The sequence below is a fragment of the Caretta caretta genome, chromosome 1, assembly GCF_965140235.1.
Source record: "Caretta caretta isolate rCarCar2 chromosome 1, rCarCar1.hap1, whole genome shotgun sequence".
In the NCBI taxonomy this organism is placed as follows: Eukaryota; Metazoa; Chordata; order Testudines; family Cheloniidae; genus Caretta; species Caretta caretta.
The window spans coordinates 138,885,605-138,907,229 of record NC_134206.1 but is presented as its reverse complement, the minus strand read 5'-3'; the positions used below and the strand labels follow the sequence as shown (position 1 = coordinate 138,907,229).

At 43.5% G+C, this 21,625-nt stretch overlaps 1 protein-coding gene across 9 annotated transcripts in view; it reads right to left on the bottom strand.

Moving 5' to 3' along the window:
- The window catches only part of REPS2 (RALBP1 associated Eps domain containing 2), a 143,575-nt gene that overhangs the window by 90,691 nt on the left and 31,259 nt on the right, over nt 1-21,625 (bottom strand). For 6 of the 9 annotated variants that reach the window (XM_048861921.2, XM_048861897.2, XM_048861907.2 and 3 more), the window contains 3 exons: nt 14,416-14,539; nt 11,193-11,341; nt 1,553-1,679 (listed from right to left, as the gene is read on the bottom strand). In XM_048861921.2, coding sequence (XP_048717878.2) covers nt 1,553-1,679; nt 11,193-11,341; nt 14,416-14,539 — 400 coding nt within the window. The remainder of the gene's footprint in view (nt 1-1,552; nt 1,680-11,192; nt 11,342-14,415; nt 14,540-21,625) is intronic. The other 3 variants (XM_048861947.2, XM_048861889.2, XM_048861928.2) reach the window with 2 other exon arrangements.

Sequence of the window (21,625 nt, the reverse complement as noted above, 5' to 3'; positions counted from 1 at the left end):
TTAGCCTAACTGGATACCCATCCAATGTTTCAGTTTCAACAAATTGGAATTTTCCAACAAAAAATAGTTTTGGCTGAAGATTCCCAACCAGCTCTACCCACATCAGCTGTCCAGTCCCTTTGATGAAATGATGAAAGATTTTATGCTTTATCTGTGAGAGAGCGTCTATTGGACACTCACCATCATTCTTAATTATCATTTTATATTACAACAGTTGTTACAAGCCCCAGTCAAGTCTGGCACCCTATTCTGTTATAACCTGTTAAAACCTATATCCTCCAAGTACACCTCTACCCAGATATAATGCAGTCCTCAGGAGCCAAAAAATCTTACCACGTTATAGGTGAAACCGCGTTATATTGAACTTGCTTTGGCCTCGAGCATTTCCATTATTAATAGTCACTTCCCGCCCCCTGACTGACCCGTCAGAACCACCAACCCATCCAACACCCCTCCCACTCCCTGTCCCCTGACTTCCCCGACCCCTATCCACACCCCTGCCCCCTGACAGGCCCCCCCATCATTCCCACGCCCTGTCCAACACCCCTGTTCCCCGTCCTCTGACTGCCCCACCCCCAGAATCTCCAACCCATCCAACCCCCCCCCCCGCTGCCTGTCCTCTGACTGCCCCGACCCCTATCCACACCCCTGCCCCCTGATGGGCCCCCCATGACTCCCATGCCCTATCCAACACCCCTGTTCCCTGTCCCCTGACCGCCCCCAGAACCTCCAAACAATCCAACTCCCCCGTTCCCTGTCCCCTGACCGCAACCCCAAGACCCTCTGACCCTTATCCAACCCCTCAACACTGGCCCAGCCCCCTTAACATGAGCAGTGTGTCGGAGCCAGACATGCTGACGCGCTGATCCACCGGAACGCACAGCCCCCCCGAGCACTGCTTTACCGCGTTATATCCGAATTCGTGTTATATCAGGTCGCGTTATATCGGGGTAGAGGTGTACTCAGATCAATGAGAGTTATGCTACTGACTTTAATGGCAGCATGATCAACCCCAAAGCGTCTAAATTGTGGTCATTTGTTTTCTTCTGGGTTCCCATTACACTGGGTTTTTACATTTACACCTTACTGTTATTTTTGTTATGTAACCAGGAAGACCATTGTTCTTCCTTGCAAACAAATCCCCACTGTAAATCTGAAAACTAGTACAGCAGTTATTGAAATCAGGAATGGTTTTTTTTCTTAATATTAAAAAACATGCTTATGCACTGAAACATTCACAGTATTCAATCACTAACATATACTGCACATAGGCTTGCCAAAAATGTGGTAATCAGCATTAATTTGTGAACAGTTGCACACAAATCTACACATGATCACTAATTTACTGGAAAGAAAATAGGAAGAGAGGACTAAATCAGAAAGCAGAGCTTCTGCATAAAATAAAAAAAGATGGTCAGATCATTTACTAAAAGACAGATGTAATTAAGTCCAGGCATTATTAGGCTGATTCCTTAATTGCATTTGAGATTTGAAGGCACTGAAGGGAAAAAAACAACAGTGTATGACTTGTGCATCCCAGATTTTATCCTACCTCCATGTGGCTGTTCAAGCCCACTCCTTGACCTGCCATAGCCATAACTCAAGGGTATTCTCTGGTAATTAGATGGAGAAGCAGGAGGTGAACACATCGGTGACATGGGGGGAGACTTGGTTTCCTGCTTCAGAAACAACAAAATGGAATTCTGAGGTGACTACAGAAATAGGTGGAGTAATTCTGCATACCAGTTCAATCACATACAGCATGATGTGCAAGGCATAGTAATAACTGACAAATTCTCATGCCCCTATTTCCAAAAGAATTGTGACTATAAATGGAAGATGGCAAAGTGATGCTTTGATGTTGAGCCTTGTTCTGGGGATAAAATACAAGAGTAGTCATCCCAAGGGGTTAGAATGAACTCTAAGACATTTTACTTGCATGTGTGTCTGGATCAATATTTTTGTTAAATCTTATTATTACTGGGTATCTTTGGATTTACATATTGTATTTAGGTGCTTGAATGCATTCTCCATTTAAGAAAATACTTTTCATTTCAGAAGAAGGCAAAAAATGAAAAATAACTAAAAGCACCAATTCAAAGATTTATTTTAAATATTCTGGGAACTGCCTTTGTGAGAAGCAGATTTGTAGATATTCTCAGATCTAACTTGGAGTTTGTTTCCTTTTTCCTTGAGGATTGAGCTTTGGTAGAGGACACGGTCCTGAAATAAATTTACTATATAAACAGAAAAAATATTACTTCACAGTGCAACACCAAGGCAATAAAAGTCACCTAGGAAGAGTTATAGGTTTGGTGGCAATGCTCTACTAGAATGAAATTATTTAGAGAAAACAGATATTTGCAACCTTATTTCCAATTTCATTATTCTACATGTGCATACCCTATTGACTCATTAATAATGGTTAGTCTCAGGCAAAGTTTGTTATTCATAGACTCATAGAATCTCAGGGTTGGAAGGGACCTCAGGAGGTCACCTAGTCCAACCCTCTGCTCAAAGCAGGACCGATCCCCAACTAAATCATCCTAAAACATCCCACATCTGATCATCCCCAACTAAATCATCCCGTGTGTGCATGTGCTCTACAGATAATATACACTGCCTGCCCCAAGTAGCTTACTGCACAAAACATGATACAAGATGAGAAGATGTCAGGCAAGGGAAAGGGTCATGCAAACAACAGAAGCTGTGAGATTGCTTGGTTTTATAAACATGTAAGCATCACACATTCTCAGTTTTTATAGATTCAGACAATATGGATCTCTTTATGATACAGCTATTTTTAATTAGGAATTCAGAAGGCCAGAGTGGCAGCAGGATTTGTTACTGGAAGAATATTTCACTGAGGGTGAATTTCCAGAACACTAGCCTGGTATCACCGCAAAGGAGATTAGAGGGGAAAGAATATGGTAGGTTTCCTCAGTCCAAAAACAAGGAGTTGTGATGATAGCAGACCAGTTGCCAGCTCATGCCAAAGCCCTAGGCCTCAACTGGAGGCTGACAAATACATAACTGGAACCGGTCTGGCTCATCCATGTGTTAGTATTGTTAAAATAGGTAGTAGAGTTATAAATATGTGGTTTGTGTTTAGACTTCACAGAACACTTGTAAACTGCTGCATCCATTAATCTCACTTGTTATATCTGTATCCAATGTCATAAGGTAATATTTAACTGTAAATCACCAGTCACAGTACACAGGACAGAAGCATTACCAAGTGTGAAATACTACAGGAGGTGTTATCTCCTGCCAACAAAAGAAGGCTCATAATCACCAAACTAACCATAGGAAACGTCAGAAGACAAAAGATTTTGTTGATTGCTCCCCTCCCCACATGAATAGTAGCTATGCAACTGAATTCCTCCTAGCTGAACTTGGAACTTGACAGGATAAGGAATAAAAGGCCCTAACAAGGAGAAACTGTGGGTATGTCTACACTATGAAATTAGGTCGAATTTATAGAAGTCGATTTTTTAGGAAGCGATTTTATACAGTCGATTGTGTGTGTCCCCACTAAGCGCATTAAGTCGGTGGAGTGCATCCACAGTATCGAGGCTAGCTTCGACTTTTGGAGCGTTGCACTGTGGGTAGCTATCCCACAGTTCCTGCAGTCTCCGCCACCCATTGGAATTCTGGGTTGAGCTCTCAATGCCTGATGGGGCAAAAACATTGTCACGGGTGGTTTTGGGTACATGTCGTCAGTTGCCCATCAGTCCATGAGAGCAACGGCAGACAATCGTTTCGCACCTTTTTCCCCATGCAGACGCCATACCACGGCAAGCGTGCAGCCCACTCAGCTTAGCCGCTGCCGTTGTGTCCTGGGTGCTACTGGCAGCAGATGGTGCAGTAGGGCAGCAAACCATTGTCATGGAACCACCAAACGACCGCTTCCGCAGCCACTCTGCTCTCCTGCAGACTCCATACCACGGCAAGCATGGAGCCTGCTCAGATCACCGAAGCAGTTATGAGCGCTGTAAACACCTCACACATTATCCTGCAGTATATGCAGAACCAGAAACTGCAGAAGCGGGTGAGGAGGTACAGTAGCATGGTGATGAGAGTGATGAGGACATGGACACAGACTTCTCTCAAAGCACAGGCCCCGGCAATTTGGGCATCATGGTGGTAATGGGGCAGGTTCATGCCATTGAACACCGATTCTGGGCCAGAGAAACAAGCACAGACTGGTGGGACCGCATAGTGTTGCAGGTCTGGGATGATTCCCAGTGGCTGCGAGACTTTCGCATGTGTAAGGGCACTTTCATGGAACTTTGTGACTTGCTTTCCCCTGCCCTGAAGAGCAAGAATACCAAGATGAGAGCAGCCCTCACAGTTCACAAGCGAGTGGTGATAGCCCTGTGGAAGCTTGCAACGCCAGACAGCTACTGGTCAGTTGGGAATCAATTTGGAGTGGGCAAATCTACTGTGGGGGCTGCTGTGATCCAACTAGTCAACGCAATCACTGAGCTGCTGCTATCAAGGGTAGTGACTCTGGGAAATGTGCAGGTCATAGTGGATGGCTTTGCTGCAATGGGATTCCCTAACTGTGGTGGAGTGATAAACCGAACACATATCCCTATCTTGGGACCGGAGCACCAAGGCAACCAGTACATAAACCGCAAGGGGTACTTTTCAGTGGTGCTGCAAGCACTGGTGGATCACAAGGGACGTTTCACCAACATCAACGTGGGGTGGCTGGGAAAGGTACATGACGCTTGCATCTTCAGGAACTCTGGTCTGTCTGAACGGCTGCAGCAAGGGACTTACTTTCCAGACCAGAAAATAACCATTGGGGATGTTGAAATGCCTATAGTTATCCTTGGGGACCCAGCCTACCCCTTAATGCCATGGTTCATGAAGCCATACGCAGGCACCCTGGACAGTAGTCAGGAGCTGTTCAACTATAGATTCATAGATATTAAGGTCAGAAGGGACCATTATGATCATCTAGTCTGACCTCCTTCACAATACAGGCCACCAAATCTCACCCACCCACTCCCGCAATAAACCTCTCACCTATGTCTGAGCTATTGAAGTCCTCAAATCATCGTTTAAAGACCTCAAGGTGCAGAGAATCCTCCAGCAAGTGACCCGGGCCCCATGTTGCAGAGGAAGGCAAAAAAAACCCCAGGGCCTCTTCCAGTCTGCCCCGGAGGAAAATTCCTACCCAACACCAAATATGGCTAGCAGCTGAACCCTGAGCATGTGGGCAAGATTCACCATCCAGATACCCAGGAAAGAATTCTCTGTAGTAACTCAGATCCCACCCCATCTAACATTCCATCACAGGCAATTGGGCTTATTTACCATGAATATTTAAAGATCAATTAATTGCCAAAAATCATGTTATCCCATCATACCTTCTCCTCCATAAACTTATCGAGTTTAATCTTGAAGCCAGATAGATCTTTTGCCCCCCACTGCTTCCCTTGGAAGGCTGTTCCAGAACTTCACTCCTCTGATGGTTAGAAACCTTCGTCTAATTTCAAGTCTAAACTTCCTGATGGCCAGTTTATATCCATTTGTTCTTGTGTCCACATTGGTACTGTGCTTAAATAATTCCTCTCCCTCTCTAGTATTTATCCCTCCGATATATTTATAGAGAGCAATTATATCTCCCCTCAGCCTTCTTTTGGTTAGACTAAACAAGCCAAGCTCCACTATAGGCTGAGCAAGTGCAGAATGGTGGTAGAGTTGTGCATTTGGACATTTAAAAGCGCGCTGGCGCAGTTTACTGACTCGGTTAGACCTTAGCAAAACCAATATTCCCACTGTTATTACTGCTTGCTGTGTGCTCCACAATATCTGTGAGAGTAAGGGGGAGACGTTTATGGCGGGGTGGGAGGTTGAGGCAAATCGCCTGGCTGCTGATTACGTGCAGCCCGACACCAGGGCAGTTAGAAGAGTACAGCAGGGCACACTGCACACCAGAGAAGCTTTGAAAACCAGTCTCATGACTGGCCAGGCTACAGTGTGAAAGTTCTGTTTGTTTCTCCTTGATGAAAACCCACCCCCTTGCTTCACTCTACTTCCCTGTAAGCCAATGGCCCTCCCCCTACCCCCTTCGATCACCGCTTGCAGAGGCAATAAAGTCATTGTTGTTTCAAATTCATGCATTCTTTATTAATTTGTCACACAAATAGGGGGATAACTGCCAAGGTAGCCCAGGAGGGGTGCGGAAGGAGGGAAGCACCGGGTGCGGTGGGGGAGGAGAAAAGGACGAGGACGCACTGCACTTCAAAACTTATTGAATGCCAGCCTTCTGTTGCTTGGGCAGTCCTCTGGGGGGGAGTGATTGGATGCCCGGAACCCCCTCCGCCACCCGCGTTCTTGGGCGTCTGGGTGAGCAGGCTATGGAACTTGGGGAGGAGGGCAGTTAGTTACACAGGGCCTGCAGTGGCGGTCTGTGCTCCTGCTGCCTTCCCTGCACCTCAACCATACGCCGGAGCATATCAGTTTGATCCTCCAGTAGCCTCAACATTGCTTCCTGCCTCCTCTCATCGTGCTGCCGCCACCTCTCATCTTGCTCCTGCCACCTCTCATCTCGCTCGTCCCTTCTGTCCTCGCGTTCATTTTCTGCTTTCCTGTACTCTGATATTGTTTGCCTCCATGCATTCTGCTGAGCTCTTTCAGTGTGGGAGGACTGCATGAGCTCAGAGAACATTTCATTGCGAGTGCTGTTTTTTCGCCTTCTTATCTGCGCTAGCCTCTGGGACGGAGATGATAGGAGGAGTGTTGAAACATTTGCAGCTGCAGGAGGAAAAAAAAGGGAGAGTAGTATTTAAAAAGACACATTTTAGAGAACAATGGGTAGACTCTTTCACGGTGAACCAAGCTGTTAACATTACATAGCACATGTGCTTTCGATACAAGGTCACATTTTTCCTCTTATATTGAGGGCCTGCCGGTTTGGTCTGAGAGACCACACACGCAGGGCTGGGCGCCAGACTTCGGCTTGCAGGCAGCCATGGTAAGCCACCATGTTAACCTTCATAACATGTGGGAATGGTTTCAAACAGCAGTGCCCTCATTTCCCATACCAAGCACCCGCTGGGTTGGCCATTTAAAATGGGTTGGCCATTAAAAAAGAGGGGCTGCGGTTTTCGGGTTAATATGCAGCACAAACCCAACTAACCCCCCCACACAGCCAATTCTCTGGGATGATCGCTTCACCACTCCCCTCACCGTGTGGCTAACAGTGGGGATGATTTCTTTTCAGCCACAGGCAAACAGCCCAGCAGGAATGGCCACCTCTGAATATCCCCTTAATAAAATTCCCCTATTTCAATCAGGTGACCACGAATGATATCACTCTCCTGAGGATAACAGAGAGATAAAGAACGGATGTTGCTTGAATGCCAGCAAACACCGGGACCATACGTTGCCATGCTTTCTTATGCAATGATTCCAGACTACATGTTACTGGCCTGGCATGGTAAACTGTCCTACCATGGAGGAGGCAATAAGGCTGCCCTCCCCAGAAACCTTTTGCAAAGGCTTTGGGAGTACCTCCAGGAGAGCTTCATGGAGATGTCTCTGGAGGATTTCCGCTCCATCCCCAAACACGTTAACAGACTTTTCCTGTAGCTGTACTGGCCACAAGTGCATCCCAAGTCTTCAGGGCAAATTAATAATTAAACATGCTTGCTTTTAAACTATGTATTATATTTACAATGATACACTCACCAGAGGTGCCTTCTCCGCCTTCAAGGTCCGGGAGCTCGGGTTGGGAGGGTATTGTCCCCAGGGTGATAAACAGTTCCTGGTTGTTGGGAAGAACAGTTTCTCCATTTGCCTGCTGTGTGCTATCTTCAACCTCCCCCTCCTGGTCCCCCAAATCTTCATCCCTATTGCGTGAGACTCCCTTGCAGGAGTCCATGTACAGGGGTGGGGTGGTTGTAGGGGCACCCCCTAGAATTGCATGCAGCTCATCATAGAAGCAGCATGTCTGGGGGTCTGACCCGAAGCGGCCATCTGACTCTTTGGTAGGCTTGTCTGAGCTCCTTAAGTTTCATGCGGCACTGCTGCGGGTCCCTGTTATAGCCTCTGTCCTTCATGTCCTTGGAGATTTTTTCAAATATTTTGCCATTTAGTCTTTTGGAACAGAGTTCTGATAACACGGATTCATCTCCCCATACAGCGATCAGATCCAGTACCTCCCGTTCGGTCCATGCCAGACCTCTTGTGCAATTCTGGGACTCCATGGTCACCTGTGCTGATCAGCTTGCCACACTGGCCAAACAGGAAATGAAATTCAAAAGTTCGCAGGGATTTTCTTGTCTACCTGGCCAGGGCATATGAGCTGAGAGTGCTGTCCAGAGCGGTCACAACGGAGCTATCTGAATTAGCTCTCGGAGGCCAATACCGTCGAATTGCGCTCACACTACCCCCAAATTCGACCCGGCGATGTTGATTTTAGCGCTAATCCCCTCATCGGGGAGGAGTACAGAAATCGATTTTAAGAGCCCTTTAAGTTGACATAAATGGCTTCGTCGGGTGGACGGGTGCAGGGTTAAATCGATCTAATGCTGCAAAATTCGACTTAAACTCGTAATGTAGAACAGGGCTGTATCTCTATGTTGCTAGGACTTTAGGAGGGCAAGATTTCCAAGCATATGTCAGGGATCCCAGTTGCTTAGCCTGGGTTAGCCCTAAAGGACATACAGAGTTTGTACATTACAGCAGCTTCTATCACCTTTTGGAACCTAAGACTGTATGTTTATCTGATGTTAACCTTGTAAATAACTCTCTTTTATTTCCTTTTCCTAGTTAATGATTCTTTAGATAGTTGATCATAGGATTGGCTAAAAGCATTGCCATTGGTGTGAGATCTAAGGTGCAATTGACCAAGGGTAAGCAACTGGTCCTTTGGAAAGGGAACTAATTTGAATAGTGCTGTGATCTTTGGTGTTAGGGACCATCTATCACTATCTGGGTAGCCAGATTGATCGGAGTATCCAAGGGGACTGTCTAACTCCATGTTAAGGCTGTTATAGTGCCTAAGGAGTTCACACTTGATAATTAGTTGTTGAAATCTAAATATAGAACTCACAACCAATCTAGGGGCCATGAATAAGCATTCACCTCACATTTCCCATCAGTACGCATACCGGGACAGGGAAGCTAATGATCCAACCAATGGACCAATTTCAGGGATGAATTCTGGTCATGTGCCACCTGGAGCACGTTTCACATACACGAAGAACACAACCAATCTGGGGTTTGTATCCTGCTTAACAGTCTGCCCTGATGTTGGTACTCACGCTCTTGAGCCACTCCAGACAGCTTGACAGGAGTCATGAAGGGCTGTCTGTTCTCTTAGCCTTCCAGCATCACTCTTTTCATTAATTATGTCATCACTAGGGATTGTACTTATGATAGAGACTCATTAGTTTGGTTGTTTTTTAAACCAAGGCAGTTTTCTACTTTGCCTCTCTGCATCCTTCTCTCCCCTCCCTAAAAAACAACAATCTTGAACTACATAAGCAAAGTCTCTGAAAAACAACATTCGAACAGGAACCTTTGCAAAGAATATTACAGCTCTAACAAATGATGACCCACAGGAATGACTTTATGGTAAATATGGGTGGGGGGAGAAAGAATGTGTGCATTTTGCTGGGTGTAACGAAGTGGGGGATTTTCTTAGTGTTTTGCATGAATACTCTGTGGGTCTCAGTTTCCGTGTGCGCTGTGCATTTAACGAGGTGGTGGAAGGGGGTTTGTTGTTACAGAGGACCAGGTGTGACCTCACCTAGCAGCCAGGACCCCAGACAACTGCCTGGAGATGGGGGACCCTAGCGACCGGTGACCTGGTGACCGGGAGGTCCACCCCAGCTTAGCTGTCAACCAGTTCTGGGCAGTGGGAGGACAAAGGGCTGGGGAGAGAGTACCCCAGTGACCTGACCAGCCGGTTCCAGACAGTGGGGAACAAAGGATGGAAGAAAGAGGGCCCAAGCAATCTGTTTACTGGGACCAAAGATAAAAGGACGGGGAGGAGCTGTTGGGGGAGATGATATTGGACGATCAGCTGGAAGGAGGGGGCTTCTAGGCTGGGGAGGGGGAGCAGCAGAGCCCATCTGGATGCAGGAGAGACCTAGATGTACTGTGCTGAGGGTTGCTAGGCCCAAGGGCCCAGAAAGTTTTCTGTGCTGGGTTCAGATGCTCAATAAACCCTCCTGTTTTATGCTGGCTGAGAGCCACTGCAATCTAGAAATCAGGGTTGCACTATTCCCTCTGGGAGTGGAGGTCCCTGGGGTCCACAGCGAGTGGACTGTTGCTATGAAATCAAAGAGGGGGTCCAGGGGGAGACAGGCGTGCTGAAGCCTCAGAGAAGTGAGGTTCCAGGATGTGGAGGGGCCTATGGCTTAACCCCAGAGAGAGAGTAAACCACCGAGAAGGGCTGTCATACTGAAGGGGGTTCCTCCCAGGGACCATACAGAGCCGAGAGAGAGCACGAGTCCTCTGAGTTTGTGACACAGGGCAAGTTGTGTTGATCTGTGCGTAAGCTGAATTGCAACACTTGAACCAAGTGATCTATCATCTGTACAGTCTCCCTCACACAACCAATAAAACTGTTGCATGCAAATTTGCTGTAGAGTAAGGGTAGTGATTGATTGAGTTACTTCTGATATCACAATGGTCTAGGATTCTTGGCATGACAGACACATGCCTTACTATAGCTGAAAACCTGTGTCACAATTAATGTAATTTGTTAAAATGGCTGAGAATTTAAAAACTGGATGGAAACATACCCTGAATCCCAGTGATGATTGAACCTGGTGATATTCTAAACAAAAAGAGCTCTCGAACATGCTTGTAGCCATTTCCATCACATTACACTGATTTAACAGACATGCTACGCTTTAGATTGACAGACAGAGTTACAATCCTGGAATTTTATAGATAGATAATAGGCATATACACAATTCTATAAAATACATAATTCTATAAAAGTTCTTGCAAACAAAATCCTCTTGGGATACAGTTGGTACAAGAGAATATCAAAATAAGAGCAAAATCCTGCCAATAATTATTCACATATATAGAGTTAACCTTGCATGAAGTCCCACTGAACTAATGGAATAAGCATGCATGAGTGTAACTATTTGCAGGATGGGACCGTAAAGTTGCGCTATTCACTAATATATTTGCCTTAAATAGAGCCTTGTTACCTTTTTATCCCCTTCATCTGATCTTTTGAAGGAATTTTTTTCCAAGGTTGCATGTGGAATCTGAAATTTAACTCCATGTATTTCTGCTGCATTTCCATATCTCATTTCAATGTCATTTTTCAGTGCCATAAACCGAGGAAGAGGCAATTCTTTATTAAAAGAAAGAAAGAGAAGTTCAAATGAGACTACAGCATATTAAAATTCTTTGAAGCAATACCGCAGTGCAAACCCAATTAAAAGTTAAACTATAAAATAAGAAATAGCACTAAGAATTTTAAAAAAAACCACCTATGGAACTTCTGGAATTATTTATGTGTCTTAATAGCAAATATTATGATGATCCAAAGGTATATTCACTAGATATTTTATTACTGTAAAAAGAGAGAGGTGCCTCATTCACAGTACGAAGCCAAGTCTCAAACTCATTTCTGGTCTGAACCCTAGCCAGCACCATTACATATGTTGTTCATTGTTGTCTACAAGTAGTTTCCAGAAGAAATTATGGGAGCAATCAATTTATTAGGGCAAGATCACTGTATGCTCCATGCTGTCACTAGAACAGAAAAAAAAAGCACCAAGTTAAACAGACTGATTCAAAGCCTAGTAAGACTGTGGTATCAGAAATGCTACCATTTACCATAGCTCAGAGGAACTGAAGAGTGACACTTATAACCTCATGCATCATCCAATAATCAAATACTGTTCTAAGGAAATTTATCATCCTATTGTTGCAAACTTCCACTTCTCCACATAGTAAGTTATAAGATCAATACAACAAAACAAACAGAATAAAGGCTCCTGGAATCAAGTAAAACACAATAGCATCTTTACAATCACTTATACATACAGCTGTTGCTATGAAATCAATCTACTTTTGCTGTACATCACTCATCCATTCCAACAGCTCTACTGTGTTTCTGAGGACAATGTAGTTAGTGCTTTTGAAACCTGGAAACATTTCAGCAAGTAAGTGGGATATCAATCCAAAGACCATTGTTCATTCAAATCTATGCAGTATTTGTGAAACATACACATTGAATCTCACTTGATTCAGATTGCTGAAGTAGCCAATTTCTCCTCAAATTAACGTCTTTTGTCCGAAAAAGATGTTTAGGATAGACAGAGCAGGAATCTGACCGAAAGTCACCCCAAAATTTCTATTTAATAATGTCCCCTTGACAGATTTATGGTTTACTTGTTGGTTTGGAATTTTTTTTGTTTGTTCTTTTTTTAAATGTAACCTTCAAAACAAAGGCAGAAGTAATGTGAAAATCCCAGCTCTCAGGCTTGATGATCAAACAACATATTTAGGAGCCTAGTCTTAGAAGTTCTTTAGATAAGATTCTTGACCATTTAATTTTCACTCCCCTGCTGGCTCACAATGATGCAATAGCAAAGATAGCAGGAAGAATAGGGTCCAATATGCATGGACACAACAGCAGTCTCAACAAATGCAGTGGTCTGGATTTACTGGTGGAAGATCACAAAGGCTTGGAACTGGAATCTCTATCAAACACAGTTTTGAAGGTATAATGGCAAATTAAAACACACACCCACACACGGGGATAGTTTTAAAAAATTAAAGTTTGAATTGGAAGTAAAAAAGGCATCAAAATCTGTGATCCTGCTACAAAACACACACAGTAAGGTTTTCAAATATGGCACTGCCATGTTGTATGTTTCCTAGGCTAAAGCTTATTTCTGCAAGATCAATATAAATACCTTGATAACTCTAGTTCAACTGAAAACCTATCCTAATTAATAATGCCTTGATTCTGATTGACACCCAAGTGAGTTCTTTTCAAGGATTTCAAGAATAATATTTCAGTCAAAGAGAAGGATCAAGAATGACAAAATGGCACAAGATAGCTATGGAAGTGAGAGCTTGGAATTCCTATTCTACCTGAAGCAGTTTACATTTTAGTACTAAAATCACTTCATTACATCAGATGCCTTTGGATGGATCCCTGGTTAGTGGGAGTTCAGCAAAAGCTGTGCTAAACTGGATTGTCACTACATAGTTTCTATGTCAAACAGACATAACAGGCCCAGAAGAGGATCAAAATTTGAGGCGCCCACTTTAAAGTTTAAATCCTTTGCTTCTGGGCTGGCAGTGCAGGTGGCACCATGGATCTAATTATTTCCATTTTTTAGGATCTCACCAGTAAAAATGTTCTTCCAGCCTATCCACTTGGGATTTTTAAAAAGTTTCTTTTAAAAAATATTTTTTTTGCAGACAGGGTGTACTTAACATCAAGTTACAATGGAATCTGAACAGAAAATATGTTTGAAATAATCTCCAATGGACACTCTTACACCGTGGTTCTCAAACTGTGGGTCGGGACCCCAAAGTGGGTCGCCACCCTATATTAATGGGGTAGCCAGGGCTGGCATTAGACTTGCTGGAGTCTGGGGCAAAAGCTAAAGCCCGAGCCGCACCACCCAGGGCCAAAGCCAAAACCAAAACCCCACGGCTTCAGCCCTGGGTGGCAGGGCCCCCTGACTGGGGCTGAAGATCTTGGGCTTTGGCTTTCCTTCCCCTCCCACCACCCCACCTCACCCCACCCAGGGTGGTGGGGCGCAGGCCGGCTCAGGTTTTGGTCCCTGGTCCTGGAGTAATTTTTGTTGTCAGAAAGGGGTTATAGTGCAGTTAAGTTTGAGAACTCCTGATGTAACATTTACTGACAAAGGGAGTGATTTTTGCTACCTGTACCCATTCATTTCAACAGGTCTACTTGCAAAGAACGGCCCCATTCTGGCAAGGTGTTCTGCACAGACAGACCTCTGACTTCCCAAGGAGCCCCAACTTCAATAGACTCCATGTAGTTGCAGAGATCAGCCTGAGCAGAACTTTTAAGTCTAAAGTACCACACAGCATGAGTGAGGGTGGCAAAAATGGACCCACAATGATGACTGTCAACTGTCCTGTTATTTCTATAATGCTTTTATGGATGCAGAAGCAATTTGTACTTTTCTATCCATGTAACAACTTTGCACATAGAACCTAAGAATTTCATTGTAAATTTCTACCCATAACTGATGGATTATAAAACTACCTTCACCTCTTCCCTTCCTCCCCCTAAAATATTATTATATATCATAAATAGGATTTTGCTTTACAAACAGGTTGGAAGAAAAACTAACTGAAGCACATAATGTACAACGAATGTTAAAGAAATTAAAGAACAAGTTCATAGCACACTAAGCAAAGTGAGCTACTTACCACTCTTAATGCTCTCTATCCGTACTGGAAGGCCAGACTGCGCTGCAGCAATTAGTTTCAAAGCAACATAAAACTGAGCCGGACCAAAATAACCCACACGTTTTGCCCCACAAAGTTCTGTGACCTAAAGGAGAAAAAATACACACTTTGTAAAATACTTCTCGCTCTTTCCTCTTAGGAAACTTGCATTGCGTATTGAAGTAGAGAAGTCTTCTAGAACTAAAAACTCACAAGTCTGTTTGCAGCACTTTATTAAAAGTGAGCAATTCAGTTCAGGTCACTCTGTATACCTGAATACTGCTGAATTTAAAATAGAATAATAGAATATCAGGGTTGGAAGGGACCTCAGGAGGTCATCTAGTCCAACCCCCTGCTCAAAGCAGGACCAATCCCCAATTTTTGCCCCAGATCCCTAAATGGCCCCCTCAAGGATTGAACTCACAACCCTGGGTTTAGCAGGCCAACGCTCAAACCACTGAACTATCCCTCCCCCCCAAATAGATAAGTAGTTATTTATTACTCCTTCAAAAAACACTGCAGTGTAGCTTTGCTGCTATAAAATAGTTAACATGTTTCCACCCAAGAGGTGACTACATTTCATTAGTAGGTGAAACGATCCCTGTGAGCATACAGTCTATGAAAGCTTTTTGGGGTGAAAGCTGCACTATAAATAGGAGGTATTAATTATCACTATCTCTGTCCAACAATAATTCAGATAATCATTCTAACTACAAAATAAAAAGCATAAATACCCTAAAACTATTGCAGCAAAATATTTTTGTGAAACGTTAGACAGGCTTGAAATTAAACTCCTCTCTCAAACACATGCACAAGTTAGCAACTATTTGCGCAAATTCACCTACTCTGTTTATTAGACCTCAACATCCTTGTCTACGGAGAAGACAAATTTACTTTTTGTTCATTCAGTTCTCCCGGCCTTCAGGTAAATAAACATTCTCTATGGGCAAGTTTGAAATGCAGACCAAAACTAAGCGTATGTCCACCCAGCAAAACAAAACAAAAAACAACCCCACAGCAGCGAGTCTCAGAGCCTGGACCGATTGACTCAGGCTCATGCTGTGGGGATAAACATAGCAGTGTTGATCTTCGGGCCCCCCACAGTGCTGGCTCCAAGAGTCACGGGCCCCGTGTACAGTATGGTCCTGGAACTTTGATTTTCCCAGCCCCATGTGGCTCATGTGTGCTTGCCTGGGTCAGTCAGTTAGTGACAGATATGTGACTAGTGGCTGTGTTTTAAATCACTGAATCAGTGGTCTGTGTGTTGCAAATAATACTGCTTCTGTAAAATGTTGCATTTTGGCTTCACAGATATAATCTTGGGAGCCCAGACTCCCTCTTGGTTATCGCCAGCTGAACAGCTGTGCAGAATTAGAAAGTGGCCACAAAGAACTAAAGAGGACTTTCTGTGTGATGTCATGATGCACTCCATGGCCAAAAAACAAGAACTGAAGGAGTGGTGGGACAGTGAAAAAGAGGGAACGAAAGGAAAACACAGTGTGCCAGAATGAAGCCACGGAGCGGCTCTTAAACATTATAGAGCGGACACGCTCCAAGTGATACTAGCACTGCAAACTGAGCAGCTCTGCACCCGCCCTCCCCTGCAGCCGCTGTTGCAAGACTCTTTCCCATGCGCCCCCAGACACCGCCAACACACTCTTATCAACCTCCTGGCTCCAGTCTATACCCATGGCATTCCACTCCTCCCCTATCACAGTCCAGCCCTGTGGACTCCCAGTACTCAACACCCGTCTCTCTGCAGTTTAGCCCTGCTGAAGTACAGTACACGCCGCAGTAAATACTCCAAAGGAGAAGGCTGCATATGATACTTGGACATATACAAATCTTTAACCGTCTCGGGATCCCACCTCCTCCTGGGATCCTCCCTTCTCCCTTCCCCCATAGTGCTGATGTGTTTTTTGTTTGTCTCTCTCCTCTGGTGGTTGTTTTTTAATCAAATAATTGTGTTGGTTTGAAAGCAATCTTTATCCTATTAATTGAAAGCAAACACAGCTCTGCAAAGCAACAGGCAATTTTTTAAAACTTCAGAAATAATCATCTGCACCAATCACAATCATCTCCTAGCATTACAAGCACTGCACTCCCGAGCATAGCAACAAATATTAGTGGCTTTCAGCTTCAAATTTCTGCTTCAAGGCATCCCTGATCCTTATGGCCCCACACTGTGCCCCTCTAATAGCCCTGGTCTCTGCCTGTTCAAATTCAGCCTCCAGGCACTGAGCCTCAACAGTCCAGCTCTGAATGAAGCTTTCACCCTTCCCTTCACAAATATTATGGAGTGTACAGCATGTGGCTATAGGCATAGGAATATTGTTATCGGACAGGTACAGCCTCCCATGTAGGCAGCACCAGCGGGCCTTTAAATGGCCAAAAGCACACTCAACAGTCATTCTGCACTTGCTCAGCCTATTGTTGAACAGCTCCTTGCTGCTGTCAAAGTGCCCCGTGTATGGCTTCATAAGCCACAGCATTAAGGGGTAGCCAGGGTCTCCCAGGATCGCAATGGGCATTTTGACTTCCCCTACGGTGATCTTCTGGTCTGAAAAGAAAGCCCCTGCTTGCAGCTTCCTGAACAGGCCAGTGTTCCAAAAGATGCGTGCATGATGCACCTTTCCAGACCAGCCTGCGTTAATGTCTGTGAAACGCCCACAGTGATCCACAAGCGCCTGGAGAACCATAGAGAAATACCCCTTCTGATTAATGTACTTGGTGGCTAGGTGGTCTGGTACCAGAATTGGAATATGCATGCCATCTATTACCCCTCCGCAGTTAGGGAAGCCCATTTGTACAAAGCCATCCACAACGTCAAGCACGTTGCCCAGAGTCAGGGTCTTTTGGAGCAGGATGCAATTAGTGGCCCTGCACACTTCCATCAACACGAGTTCAATGGTCGACTTTCCCACTCCAAACTGGTTAGCGACCGATTGGTAGCAGTCTGGAGTAACCAGCTTCCACAGTGCAATCGCCACACGTTTCTCCAACGACAGGGCAGCTCTCATTCTCGTGTCCTTACGCTGCAGGGCTGGGGCCAGCTCATCACGCAGTCCCATGAGTGTGGCTTTCCTCATCTGAAAGTTCCGCAGCCTCTGGTTGTCATCCCAGACGTGCATCCCACCACTCAGTGCTGGTTTCCCAACTCCAAAAGCGGCGGTCCATTGTGATCAGCACCTCCATGAATGCCACAAGCAATCTCATGTCAGAGCTACTACGTGTGGTGAGATCAATGTTGCACTCCTCTTGCCTTTGTAGTTTAAGGAACAACTCCACTGCCACTTGTGATGTGTTAATCAGAGTGAGCAGCGTATTGATCCACAACAGCGGTTTCCCTTCAGCGCTCTCTGAATGGCGCTGTAACTCTGCCAGTATAGACATACCCTGAGGCTTGTTTCCTAGAAGGAGAGCAGCAGGTGAAAGTGCAGGAGCAGGTGGAATCAGAGATATTTATTGAATGGCATTGGGATGACTGGCTGGGCAGAGAACTGATGAGAGAATCACCATTTGGACTTTCACTGGTTAAGCAAGTAGGAAGCTGTGGTTTCTCCTGTTTTGCTCTACTCTATTCATTTTGTTATCTCATACTCCCACATCCAGCTTGTCTGTTTTGCCCACCTGTCACCTACCTCAAACTCACTGAAACAGGCTCACCTTACCTGATCACTCTCGTTACAGTGTGTATGGTAACACCTATTATTTCATGTTCCCTGTGTATATAAAATCTCCCCACTGTATTTTCCACTGCATGCATTCGATGAAGTGAGCTGTAGCTCATGAAAGCTTATGCTCAGATAAATTTGTTAGTCTCTAAGGTGCCACAAGTACTCCTGTTCTTTTTGTGGATACAGACTAATACGGCTGCTACTCTGAAACCTCCTTTACTTTGCCCACCACAATGGAGCCCAGACTGGGATTCCTAGTTGCTAATGTAATACACATAATTAATGAGTGGCAACAGCTTTGTTGTACGTGGGTACTGTGCTATATAATTGGTTATGCTTTGGCTATATACAGTATACATTTTATAGGAACCTTTAATAGCTTAAAACAAATGGCAAAATAGAAAAACATAGAGGATGATGTTATAACATAGGTAAGGAATTGCATTTGGTGTGCACAAAATAAAGCACAACCCCCTCACTGGCAACCCATGATGCAACTGTGGAGGCTTGGGCCCTGGCAGAGGGTTCAGATTAATTTTATTAACAAATTGCCAAAAAGTAAAAAAGAATTTCAGTGCTTGTTAGTAATAATTAATTCCTTTTCAACATGGGTAAAAGTATTTCCCACTAAAACTAACAGCACCAATAACAGATCCCGATAATGGTCGGGGGGTGGGGAGGGGCCTTTGCGGAAAAAGTTTTTACATCAATGTTACAAGCTTTAGGAATTAAACAAAAATTCCATATATCACACCCAGCTCCCCGCTGCAACCAATCTGGCTAGCCACTAAATTAATCCAGACTCTAAACTGGTAACTATAAACATCAACTAGCAAAACTGTGTGCATAGTATATATGTATGTAACTAAAAAGCATATGCTAATTTCTGTATTCTGAATAACTGCGGCGTGTTGCCTTTTCCCCTATAAAAAAAAAAATTGTGTGCTCTGTTTAAGCATAACAGCTATTTTGTCTTTACATTAGAAGGTGAACTAACCCATTTTGAAAAGCTAAGAGACAGAAAACATCCACTTGTTCTCAGGTCAAATTAATATTTTCTATCTTCCCCATCCATCTGAACACACCTTGGTGGGGGTGATTAACTTTAGTACAGGTTTGCCCTTGCCCAGCAGGCCATCAGATGAAAGAAAAACAAATCATTTGCTTTAGAAATCGTCACATCAGCCCACATCATTATTTTAATAAAGTTTTTGCATAACATTTAAATGGATTTCTAAAAAGCTCTGGAGTTTTATTTGTAAGGATGGAAATGGGGGGCGGGGGTGGGAGGAATGGTGGTGTGTGAGTGAGAGAGATGTTAAGACTTTAGCTAGTTATTCAGCTGCCTTCAGGGGACCCAGTGGAAGGATGGAGATAAACCATCTCGAAAGTCTGGTTTTTCTGGTTCCATTTTTGACTGAGGTTAACTGTATGGTATACAGCAGCACAACACTATGTGCATTGCTGTCAATGCACTGGGTGCACAAAAGTAACCACAAAAGTGTCATCCATTGCCTAAATCATCTAAAAATGGCTAAAATTCAGGAATAACTGAAATTTATCAAGCATAGGTATTTCATTACAAAAGAGGGAGTGTGAAATGTTTTCCCAGTTCAAAAAATTACTCCCGAGTTTAAGGATCATGTTAGACAGTTCCTGCCATCTCCAGGATACAGACATGAAAATAAAAAAAAAGTGTAACAGCACACTATTACTGACAAATTGCTTACTTTCTCAATTTTACCATATAATCATAAAATAAATTGATTGGAATATAAATATTATACTTAAATTTCAGTGTATAATATACAGAGCAGTATACACAAGTCATTGCTAGTATGAAATTTTAGTTTGTACTGACTTCACTAGTGCTTTAATATAGCTTATTGTAAAACTAAAACATCTAGATAAGTTGATGTACCCCCAGAAGATCTCTATGTACCCCTGGTTGAGAACCACTGGTTTATACAATTCCTTCTGAACTGTAGAACACCCACCAGAAAAAGGCATTAGAAACCAGTCCTTTCATTAAGACAAAACCAATCTCCTACTAAAAGTGATCATAGCACGGGTAAGAATTTTTTCATAATATTCTCTAGTGTAGACATGACCTGAGAATGAGGGTCATGTATAAATGAGGCTGCTTCACATCACCTCTATGTCTCAGGAAGAAAAGTACTCCTCCACAATCTTATTTTATCGTTTTGTGGCCAAATGAGTACAACTGCTTTATTTTTTAAAAAGTTCAAAAAGTTCTGAACAGTGTAAAAAGATGCCAATACTGAATATTATTACATCTGCAATTTAACATATCCCAGAAAGGATCTCACATATTTATGAAGGTTTTCAAGGATTTTTTTAAAAGAATATTGTAGAGTTAGATTTAAAAGAAGAAGGAAATATTGTGCATACTGTAGTTTCATACATACAATCTCTGAACATAGGCAGAACACTGTTAGCAATAAACAGACAATGGAAAGATTCTTACAGCTGGGGTAACAGAAAACAGATTGTGCAAAAATATTATAAGAAGAAGTTACAAAGAATGGTAAGTTAGGATGTGTGGCTAGGGTGACCAGATGTCCTGATTTTATAGGGACAGTCACGATTTTTGGGTCTTTTTCTTATATAGGCTCCTATTACCCCCCACCCCCTGTCCTGATTTTTCACATTTGCTGTCTGGTCACCCTACGTGTGGCCAGCATGGTTAGACAAAAGATTTCAAATATTTTGAGCCAGGGCTGGTTATGAACATTACGTTGATTTACACTAATGAATTAGTGACGGAAGAACTTGCAAGATTGCAGATACACTTGCTATATTTAAAACGGTTTTCACAGAGCTATGTTGGTGAAAAGAATCCAGTTCCTCTGTGCTTAGCCTTTCCTATTTCAGATAGGACAACTGTACAAACAAATCCCTATCTTCCCTCTCTGCATGTTTTGCTGAAGACGTGACTGGATCATCCAATGAGAAGCACGTTGGAAAATTCAGAAGGCCTCTGTCCTGAAAGATATTCAAAAGTCTCTAAACACAGGCAACAGGAAATTGTTTTCAGGAAAACAGGGGTTCCACATTTCTGATGGCTCCTAACAATTCAATTTGCTGATGTTTGATTCTACCTTTCCTTTAAAAAGGAAACCCAAGCGTCTTCACTAAACTAAATTTTCGAACACGTATTTAAGATAGTGTAATAAGTCCTTGCAGATAAAAGAGAGGAAGCTGTAATATATTTTGAAACCTCCTTCCATTTTTTTTCTTCCTATTTGGCCAATGACCTGACAAAAAACATTCATCAATTTGGAATTATTTGAGGTATTTCTTTCTCACATGAACTAGTTTGTATCAAATTTATACAAAAACGGTCAATTCAACTTGTGTGAGCAAATACAGCATTAGGTAGTGAGATTTTAATACACAGGTATAGCTCATTAGACTGGGAATGTAGCAATAAAGAGCATGTCAACATTTTTACCCTTAATTTAAGAGGCTTCCTAAAAAGCTATATTTGAAAA